The 11,539-nt window shown below is 43.7% G+C and overlaps 1 protein-coding gene across 2 annotated transcripts in view; it reads right to left on the bottom strand.

Moving 5' to 3' along the window:
• The window catches only part of plxnb2b (plexin b2b), a 158,550-nt gene extending 149,903 nt beyond the window's left edge, over window positions 1-8,647 (bottom strand). For both annotated transcript variants that reach the window (XM_053685569.1, XM_053685570.1), the window contains exon 1: window positions 8,354-8,647. In XM_053685569.1, coding sequence (XP_053541544.1) covers window positions 8,354-8,579 — 226 coding nt within the window. In that variant the 5' untranslated portion in view covers window positions 8,580-8,647. The remainder of the gene's footprint in view (window positions 1-8,353) is intronic.
• Between the last annotated feature and the right edge of the window lie 2,892 nt (window positions 8,648-11,539).

Here is an 11,539-nt window from a genome sequence, read left to right as displayed (position 1 = left end):
TTCAAATAACGTATATGTACTGTAGCATGGAACAAAAATGAATTGAATTCTATTCTGTATAGGTTCCACCCCCCCACAGAGGACGTCAGCTGATGTTGCGTCTCATGTAGAGTGAAATGGGAACATCTAAGCCAACCAAAATTATAATATAAAGCTAGACCAGCTACTTCGGTCTCATTGGAAAATGTTTCTTATACAGCTTGAAAGATGATCCAATTGAATCTGAAGTGATTTGTGTAGGTGGTTCCCCCCCACCTCATCTCATGTGCTCTCGTCTCGAGCGGCGTTCGGACATTAGGCAAATGAATTGTAAAAGCATTACATCAAAACGAGAGGTTAGGGATATTTTTAACTGTTTACTGTGCGTGACTGCGGAATCGTTTAAAAATCCACCATCCAGCTGAGTTCACACTAGTAAGCAATAAAGTGCCGGTTCATTTTCAGGGTACGCGTATGTCACAGAGCCGTGATTTCAGCGACAGCCTCTAGAGATAAAGTGACAGCCTGACGAGCTACGATTTTTCTCAATTCTACGCAAATCAAATATGACGCAGTACAGTCACAAATCCAAAAAAATTTTTAAAAAATATGACTTGAACGATTCCTCGGACCGACCCCCTAGCACTGATACGGATTCCATCCTCCACTTACAGTTTTAGTTCAAATCTGCTCCCAATTAGCTCCCGTTTCCTGTTGATGCACAAAAACGGAAGATAAGCCTACCGTGATTTCATTTCATCCTGCCATGCGCATCATTCAACGTGTAGAGAAACGCTACAGAGAAAAATACACAGTGGAAGGAAGTAGCTGAGATCGTTGGTGTTTTGTAGTACTAGAGTGTACTTAGCTAATATAGTAAGCTTGCGTTGCTAATCTTCTAACGAAGCCTAGCATGCATGTCAAAACATCCAGTTTGATGTTTCTCATTAGAAAACTGGGAGGTACGCGCTAACAGTAGCGGTAGTACCGCCCACAAGTGACACGAGTGCTAGTCTAATGTACAGATATAGTCATAGCAGTATAAAACATTCGAATATTTTGGTTTTTCTCCAACACTAACGGTTTCAAAATGTAGAAAGCTAAAATGAATAGCAACACTGCTTCGAATGCCCATCTCGATTGTACGCTATTTTGCACGTTCATGATGATTTCCTATCGGAAGATCAGAAATGACCCACCGTGCGTTTAATAGTCCACATCAAATAACCAAAAGTGGTACAAATCAGCTATTTTAATACAGAGTGTGTCCCTGCAGAGGTGCAAGAAAGATCTCAGCTCTGCATGCGATTCTGCTAGTTCATTCTCTGGTGATGGGAAGAGCCTGTGTTTCTCACACTCCCCTGTGAGGCTAATTCTACACTGATGAACCATTTAATGCTTGTAACTAGACCCTTTGAACCCAGAGCTCACGATCCTCTAGGCCGAGTTGGAAAAGGGAAAAAAGATTACCAAATCAAAGGAACATTAGCATACGAATAAAACCAAACTAAAGCACGATATCGAGAGATTGTGATGAACAAGCACGAGCACTGTGCTCTGGCTTAAATGCAGTTTATGGTGCTATGGTCGTGTTTAAAGACTAAGGATGAAGAATGGGCGTCAAGCCCAGACTGGATCACACCGACAATGCCAGCTGCTGGTGTGTATGTGTGAGAATGTGTGTGATCTCACCTCATCCTTTCCATTTCCCACCATCAGATATAACCGAGCTCATGGGTGAACGAGAAAAATTTGGAAGGGTAAACTACAGGGCACAATTCATACAAGTTCCTCATTAGGGCAAAGTATTTTCAGTCGTAGCGCCAGCTCCTGAGTAGGAGAACAGTAATAACGGTTCGAAAAGGACAAAAATAAAAATAATGCCAGCATAAGGAGAACATAGTGTGGAGTGTGAAGAACTTTGAACAAAACGCCTGCCAAAGATTCGTTCGTAAAGATCAGCCATTTGTTTAGTGTGCTGCAGGGATGACTGGGATATTTTTATATATCCCGGAAGTTAGCATCACCCTGGTCCGACAAAAATCCAATAGGATTTTTCCATCGGCTTTTGGATTATTGTAGAAAATAAGCTCTGTGTTCGACAAAAGTTTACGATCCTCACACGTTTTGTACATCGAGATAATCTTCACAAATGAACGTGACTACACCATGGTCACATGACTTCAATGTCACCACTGCTACACTTCCGATAGCGTTTATAGCACTACAATTTGAACGAACACTACAGTTTGGGGGGGGGTGGGGGGGGGGGGGGGGGGGGGGTGGATAAATACTATAAACTGATAAAGTCGGAAAGTTCGAGTTGGAATAGTTTACAAGCGCAAGAGTATAAACACTACGAGGCTGTAGTGATGATGTTTAAGGACCCCGACAACCTCTGCAGTCCCATTTAGCCACTCGTTAGCAGCCGTCTTTTTCAAGACTCGGAAAAGCTTAACAAAAATCACAAGTGGGGTATTACTGATGTATTCTGTGTCGTAGAATATCTTGAGCTTGTGTTCACCACGGACCTTATTTCAGCCCTTTAACCCATTCAAAAACCCCATTGACTTCAGGATGATGGAACCGGAAGTGCTAAATTGCTAACTCATTTCAGGGTTTTAGGGCTCATTTTTGCAGCGCTCCATTTCCATGCATGGTTTATCATCTTCATTGTATCTTGGTATACAGTTGCGATCAAAATTATTCAACCCCTATTGCAAATCAGGTTTATTGTCAAAATGGACAGACTTTCAGCTGTTTGTGATGTACAAATCAAACAAAAGCAGTTCAACACAACGAATGCTTCAAGTGTTTTCCCCAAATTCAACTGAAAATGCAACCAGTCTCAAAATTATCCGACCCCTTCATGACGAGCATCTTTAGTACTTAGTAGCGCTCCTTTTGCTGTTATGACCTGCTGCAAATGAGATGCAGAGCTTCTGGCAGCGTTCCTGAGGAATCTTATCCCACTCCTCATGAGCAACAGCCTCCAGTTCAGTAATATTCTTGGGTTTGCGTGCTGCAACCGCCTTCTTCACATCCCACCAGAGATTTTCTATGGGGTTGAAGTCAGGTGACTGTGATGGATCTGTAGAATCTTCCAGGACTTCTTCTGCAACCAAGCCTTGGTGGAATTTGAGGTACGCTTGGGATCATTGTACTGATGGAAGATCCAATGACGTCCAAGCTTCAGCTTCCTCACAGACGGCATGACGTTCTCTCCTAGGATTTCCTCATACTTCAATGAATCCATCTCGCCTTCCACACGCTGCAGGTTTCCAGTGCCAGAGGATGCAAAGCAGCCCCAGAGCAACACCGAGCCTCCACCATGCTCGACTGTGGACAGAGTGTTCTCTCTTCATTCTTCTTCCTCCAGACACACCGCTGACCCATCGTGCCGAAAAGTTCTGGTTTTGTTTCATCGCTCCACAGAACAGAATCCCAAAACTTCTGTGGCTTATTTATATGATCCTGAGCCGACTTTTCTTCTGCTTTTGGCTCAGTAGTGGGGTACGTCTTGGAGTTCTGGCATCTAAACCAGTTGTTGAACTGTTTCAGTTGCTTTTGTTTGATTTGTTCATTGCAAACAGCTGGAAGTCTGTACATATTGACAATAAACCTGATTGGCAGTGGGGGTTGAATCATTTGGATTGCAACTGTAACTCTGTAGAAATCATTTAACGTCAAGTCACTTGGAGCCATAACGACATTCAACACTATATCTATTACAAATCTTAAATCAACATGGGTAGTTGTTACTTTACCAAGATCTAAAAAAAATTTAAAAAGTGGCTTTTCTGAAACCAAAGTGCGTTCTAACTAAAGCTCAATAGACATGTCACAACGCTGCCATTTACAAGAATATATCAATTAAAGTAATAGCACTTATGCAAATCCAGGATGATCCACATTCTGGCACATCCTCTGTGTGTGTGTGTGTGTGTGTGTGTGTGTGTGTGTGTGTGTGTGTGTGTGTGTGTCAGTTTCTCATTATATAGCGCTACCTGTGGAAGCAGTACGAGGGTGTCAGATGGTGACTAGTGATAGACAAATGAAGGCATGTGAAATTCAAGAAATTGTTTTCTTGGACACAAAATAAAAACAAAGTCAAGATGAACTGTTAAGCACTAGACACAGCGAGTCTGTTTTAAAGGCAGCGCGTGGGCCACACACAGCCAAGTATAATACTACTTTACTGTTAGAAAAACAGACCGATGCATGAATGCAAATCACAAAACACTAATACGGTAGTCTACACCGTGCATTTTCTGAATCCGTAATTCTCAGCCTGCATTCTGTTGTGCACGTAGATCAGTGGGTAGGACACCCAACACCGTTACGCTACACCCTATGCACTAAACAAGCAGAGTTCACATTCGGCTTACCTTGAGGATGCGTTTCACGTGGCTCACGCATAAGAAATATCAGCGAGATGAAAATAAAAACATTTAATGCTATGATAAAATTCACTACAATTACAGAACGCTGAATGTCAGACAGTAAAGTTATTCCAGCCAGAGACACGATCAAGATGATTCGCCGTGTTTGGCCAATCTACGTCCCTGTTCGTTATGCTTCTAACTCAGACAATATGAGAAACCATCGACTTGGGTCACTTGACGGTCAAAACAATGACAAAATGCAGAATCACGGTTAACTCACCAAGCCTTGCCATATTGTCCGGTGGCGGGGGGGGTGCGATTAAACCGGCGTTTCTCAGATCCCAGGGGACCCTGGACTTAAAAGCTGGATTAGACGGCTTTACAATACAAGCGTTCAATAACCGATTCCTGTTAGACGTGGGTTCTGATACTTGTCTCTCCGAAGAATGGACTTTTATTCATCTGGCAGATGCTTTAATCCAAAAAATAATCAATCCTATCAAAATGACTTATCAGATTACAATCCAAGCATACTGATGAGCAGTGGCGGGTTAAGAGCCTTTCTCAAAGGCCCATTAGCAGCTCTTTAGCAGTGACAGGGTTCGAAGGCACAATTTCTAGTCATTAGTACAAAGCCTCACGCACTTCTGAAGCAGTTTTATTTTGTTGCTGTTCTATTACACACATTTAACGGCAGGGTGTGACGCGTACGATAAAAAGCGCGAAACGAAAAAGCCGTGCCTTGTAAAACTAGCTAACAAAGCTGTGCCCCAGCACCGCAAATGAAGTGTAACGGGGACCCGAGTTCAACTCCCAGAGACTTCCCGACTATCACATAAATATAATCTCGCGTTTATAAGGTGGGTAGTCTTCGTCATCACACCAAGATCTGCTGATATAGAGCGTCGTTTTCCCTGAACGGCAAAAAGAAAACAAGTTGGGCAGGTACAAGTCGAGTCGTCGCAGCGCGGTAAAAAATCCACGGCCGTTGTGAAGGAAGCATGTCGTACACGCCTTCACGCCATGGAGCTGGATTAGTTTAGATAGAGGCTAGAAACTGACGTTTATTACTAATCAATTAGGGTCATTTTCTTAAGAAGGAAAAAGAACCAAATGACAATTTGATACAATTTAGTACATAGGCTTGCACGTATATATATTAGAATAAGAAGCAATATATTATATATATATATTTTATATATACACACACACACACACAGTATAAAAAAGAACATCTTATCTTCTACCCCCCCCAAGCTTGTGTTATGAAATGTTACTTACTGAAGCTGTTAAGAGTGATGTACTATGTCGAGATAAAGCATCCGTTGTTGAGTGTGTAATGTTGGGTGCATCATGTACAATGCGAACACAACTGGCTTTGAATTAAACAACCCTGAGCGCACAGAAGCTCAACACATCCTAAAATGACAGCAATTTACCAAACGGCAGTAAAAGGGAAGGTAAAGTATAGCCTCCTGTGTGCTGGACCATTCTGGAAGAGGAATGGAAAATAAGCGGCTTCAAAACAACAAGTCCAGTGTTTTATAAGCACAAATAACTAACCGACTCTTACGGCTGAACACAAAGTTGCCTTGTGTTTACTGGGGTTTTTTTTTTTTTTTTTTTTTTTTGCTGTGGAGTTGTTTTAAAGAAAAAAAGAAAAAGAAGCTGGACACCTTCAGTGACAATTGCTTATGATTGTGAGTAATGAACGTATTATGACATTAATGACGTGATTGAGATAGGCTTGAGAGGGGGGAAAAAAGCATAGTGACTGAAGGTGAATGGGGTCATTTTAAACTGTGCAGTAAGGAGAAATCATTCATTCATCGCCACTTTGTGCCTCTGATAAGGGAATAGTCGACATTTCAATTTATTCCTTAAGCACGCGATAAGCTTGGGGGAAAAGACGTTTTAAAAAAAACAAAAACAAAAAACAAAAAACAAGGAGTGTACATGGTGAATGAATGGGTAAGAGAGAGATGCACGCACAGATGGCCTGTGTTTGGGCTAGATGCCCCTCACTGTCCAGTGAGTAAGAGCAATCGGTGCCACTCCCAGTCCTTGTCACACACACACACACACACACACACACACACACACACACACACACACACACACACACACACAAAGAACAAGAGAGCAGCCACTTTAATCCTCTTCCTCATGACAGTATTTTTTTAAATGTCATTTAATGAGGATAATCCACCAAAACAAGCAGTTTCTCTTATACAGTAAAGATCTGTCAGCTTTGGTCAGAGATCTAAGGTCTCGGGTTAAGGCACATGGTACATAGTGCCAGGGGCCGAGAGACACGGAACCCTCAGACATCCCTGAATGGGACCTACTGTCTCGCTCTTTTGTCTCAGCACCAGAACTAACAAGCGCATAAAAAGGAGCCTTTCTATCATCTTCTACACACACACACACACACACACACACACACGAAGAAATACATGAGCATGCTGGATGAAACCAGAAACGGGAAGCTACTACTGATGAACAGTAGTAACTTTATGCTTAGTACTCAGCTCTCATATGATCATTGGCAGGCGAGTCTAAATGTATAGGAGATGGTCTGACGAAGGACGACATGTTTACGCACAACTAAATATTTACGCTCTCTCAAAAAGTTTTTTTTTTTTTCCTCCAAATTTGCTTGAATTTGCACAGAAACTAGAAAGAAAGAAGAGGAAGAAAAAGGTTTAAGCTTTCATTTGAAACCTGCTTCTTGTACGCATGAGGTCAGAAGCTCTGGGAGTTCCTTGGTGGATAAGATGTTATTAAGAATTCATCATACGAGTGGACTTTCAGAAACATGCCTTTTGAAGAACACCACCAACAACAATGGAAACCATCACAGACATTCTAATGGTTCCCATTACAAACAAACAATCAACTCACTATTAAAACCCTTAACATTACTAGTCCTTAACGGTATCCACTAGACATAACATGCCACCAATAGAGGGCAAGAAATGACCAGTAGAGACCCACAGGGATCATTACAGGTTCCATTAAAACCATTACAACTCCCATTAAAACCATTACAGATTCTGTGAAGGTTTCTATTGTTGTTGTTTTTTCAGCAGGGATCTAAGGGACAAACTTTAACTGGTTGCTCCGATTAGTTCTGAACCTTGCACATCCATAAGAGTGGAAGTAAGTTTGCTAGAACACAATCAACACGATGCTGTAGAGAACGTGTATTAGAGTTTCTCCTGCTAGTGCAGCTTAAATGGCGACTCTTTATTCAGCACGAAACAAAAACAGTGCTCTTTAGAGTCCCACAGGTCGAGACGACAGCTTGTTGGACGCATTGGATCCAATTCAACACTTCCCAGTTCAGCTAGAACCCCAAACCCGTTAGCCGAAAAGCTTGTATCTAACTGTCACCTTGTGTACATAAACACAGCATAATAAACAGGAAGCCGCCCAACATGGCAACAATACACACGCGCGCGCGGGCGGGCGCCTGACCCTTCACGCGCAGCGGTGACAACCGTGTCCCAGCGATGCACGAGCCCCAGACTGCTGTCTGTCTCCTCAATCCGAGATGATGTGCTGCTTTCTCGTGTCTCAAATCTCGTCTGAAATAGCTTTCAGAAACCTCGGATTATCGCGCGCTTACCTTGTTCTTTCTGAACTTGCCCGCTTTCGTAAAACGACGTGGGTGAAGCGCGCGCACTCGCCACTTTCTTTCAAAATAAAGAAAAAAGGGGGAAAAAAGAGAATGCTATCGTTTCAGTCTCTCTCTCAGTCTCTCTCGCTTTCTCTTTCTCTCTCTCTCTCTCTCTCTCTCTCTCTCTCTCTCTCTCTCATAGACACACCGCGCGCGCGCCCCACTCTACTCACCTTGGCAGAAATGGTAGTACAAACACGTCCAGATAGCGGTTTGGGATTTTTTTAAAAACAAGCAAACAAACAAATTCCCCCAAAAGAACGCCACCGCAAAATCAATAAAATCAAATAAAAAGTTCGCATCTTACTTTTGCAGGAAGAAGGGCAGCATTCGGCACAGAGCGCGTGCAGAGCCTGAGCCTCCCATTCAACAAGAAAAAGAAAGCATCGAGGCAAAATAACAGTCAGTCTTTCTCCACGCCCAGGTAGCGGGTCACATGACACGTCCAGGTGTGCTCGTTGCCTGCGTGTGCGTGAGAGTGTGTGAGAGGGAGTGTGTGTACCGACGGAGGCGAGACCTGCTCGCATCCACATCCGGGCTACGCGCCGTTAACGTAGCCGACACGGAGGCGAAATGTAGCCTGCTGCTCTGAGAACGAGACGGAGGGGGGAGAGAGAGAGAGAGAGGGAGGGAGAGAGGGGGAGAGAGAGAGGGAGAGAGAGAGATGCAGGGAAGGAGGGAGGGAGGGAGAGAGAGAGGGGGAAAGAGAGCGAGAGAGAGAGGGGGAAAGAGAGCGAGAGAGAAGGAGAGAGAGAGGGAGGGAGGGAGAGGGGGGAGGGGGAGAGAGTGTGTGAGAGGGAGGGGGAGAAAGACAGAGAGAGTCTGACAGGGCGAGAGAGAGTACAAGAGGGAGGGGAGAGAGAGTGATAGGGATGGAGAGGGAGTCTGAGAGGGTGTGTGTGAGAGAGCGTGTGTAAGAGGGAGAAGGGGAGAGAGAGGAGAGAGTGTGTGAGAGGCAGAGAGAGAGGAGAGTGTGTGAGAGGGAGGGGAGAATGACAGAGAGAGTCTGACAGGGGGAGAGAGAGAGTGATAGGAATGGAAAGGGAGAGTCTGAGAGGGAGGGAGTGAGAGAGTGATAGGGATGGAGGGAGAGAGAGTGTGAGAGAGTGATAGGGATGGAGAGGGAGAGTCTGAGAGGGTGTGTCTGAGAGGGAGTGAGAGAGTGATAGGGATGGAGGGAGAGGGAGTGAGAGAGTGATAGGGATGGAGAGGGAGAGTCTGAGAAGGTGTGTGTGTGTGTGAGAGAGAGAGCGAGAGAGAGATGTGGGTATGATTAGTTTGCTCCTCCCCTTTCTCTGTGCTGAAGAGCACTGGGAGAGATGTAACAGATAGAAAAGGCAAACAAATTAAGCTCTACCGTGGAACACATTCGAATGAGTTCTCCTTTAACGCTGTCTGCTCTGTCGGCGTCCGTGAGTGGCCTCTTAGCTTTTAGCCCATTGCTCTTCTTTATCTCTCCCTCTTCCTGTACTTCAGGCAAGCTCAAACTCACTCAACGCATATTGCGCGACAACGAGATTAGGCTTGTACTCCGAAAGAAATCACGTGGCATTTGTACCAGGACGTGTTAAACCAGACCTTAAGCCTAATCATCCAGCCATTCATTCATCTTCAGTAACCGCGATATCCGAGGAAGGGTCCGGTTCCTGTCCTGGTAACACTCTGGGGATGTTACTAATCAATGATTTGTTGAGTTCGGTTTTAATACGAGTTATGGTGCATGACTTCATCTTAAGCCTTTCTTAACAAATTAGGCATCTAAACCTGAACCTCTGATTAAAATATTGGGATATTGAGATTTAGGATTAATTCTGATTATCCACCATGAAGGATTTGCCCATCAGATCAGTCATCAAGAACCCACCCCCCACAACAGGCTTTTCGGAAATCTGTAAACATAAAACTAATCCTTAACTAATAGTACAATTAAAATAATGGAGCAACAGGAATAAACATAACACACACACACACACACATTTATTCAGCCCATGCTCAGTCTAAATCTCTGCTGGTGCAGCCCAGTTTTGCGCCGTTATACGTTTTGATCCTGATCCGATTTGGCGAATTTTACACCGCGTTCCTTGGCTGCTCCGATCAGCAAGTCTCTCGCCAACACGTTTCACTCTTTACTAGTTTACGGTGAGCCAAAATTGAATCTGCTGCCTCAGTCACCTGTCACACTGTAACAGCCTGGGAGGGATCCGTCTACGCACAACGGGACAGTGAAAAGTTGATCTCTGCGAGTGAAGAGCAATATATCGCGCCATTCTTCGCCCCACTGTGCGGTTGTAAATATGAAGCTTGCGATCGATACTTTTGGCACAAATGTATATCACTCGCTGAGTCCATGCTGTACTTATTGATTATGGAGCTACTTCTTTTGGAGTTATCACTCTGTCTCCTCCTTACGCATTAATCCCCCCCACCACCACCCCGCCCTCAATTTCTCCTGCTTTCTCTTCTGCATTCATTCCTCTGTAAGATATCAAGACTATGTTCAGACCCTAAAGAAGTCCATGCATTTAGCATGACCTCCATTCTGTTTATTTTCAACTAAATCGTCTACTAAATCCTAAACAGAGTCAGTTCGTCAGGATTTGTAGACTTTTTACTGCCTTTCTAGACTTAGGTCAGTCGAGAACCTGGAATTCTCATGGCAAGGACTACGTTAATTACTACCTTCACGTGTGGTGAACAGACTGTATCCTCACATAAGCATAAACGTGATTGTTCATATGACAGCACAAGGTCTCGTAGCTTTGGTAGATCTTCACAACATGCGGTGCGTAAGGAATAAAATACGACATGGCGTGCTGTTATATGAAAATAATCCACACCAGGGTGGTGTGATGTGAAATATATTCCTAATGTATATGTATTTTCCCATAACAACACACCCCGAAGTGTTGTAATCCTCTTATACAACAGCACTTCTGGTTTGTTTGTTTGTTGTTGTTTTTGTTTTTTGTTTTTTATCAAAGAATGACATTTTGTACTTTTTAATCGGTTTGTAGTCACAGGAAAACAAACAGAAAGCCTAGACATATCAACGACGAGACTCGTCTTGTTTAACTAACAGCAACGTCTAATCTATTTAGTTATTCGAACGCTTTAGAAAACACGGAGCCGCCACGAGACACGTTCCTGTGAATAAGATGTTACTACAGAATTTTAATAACGTATCGGTACGGAGTGCATAAATATTATTTTCCGAAAGTCTTCAGGAAAAGTGGACTGTGTGGGGTTGCCCCCCCCCCCCCAGTTTCTTAATAACAGGACAAGCAATTGCTCTCGTTAATTTCCAGAGAGTCTTCACTGTTTGACAGCTGTCACAACAGGAGCGATCTTGTTTCACGGACACTAAAATACACCGCCTGGCCACAAGTATGTGGACACCTGACCATCACACCCATATGCTGTTGCCACAAAAATGGAAGCGCAACGTTGTATAGAATGTCTTCGTATGTCGCGGCGTTAAGATTTCCCGTCACTT

Source organism: Ictalurus punctatus, chromosome 14, assembly GCF_001660625.3.
Source record: "Ictalurus punctatus breed USDA103 chromosome 14, Coco_2.0, whole genome shotgun sequence".
Classification (NCBI taxonomy): Eukaryota; Metazoa; Chordata; class Actinopteri; order Siluriformes; family Ictaluridae; genus Ictalurus; species Ictalurus punctatus.
Note: the sequence above shows the minus strand (reverse complement) of the source record. Positions and strands in the feature narration are given on the sequence as shown.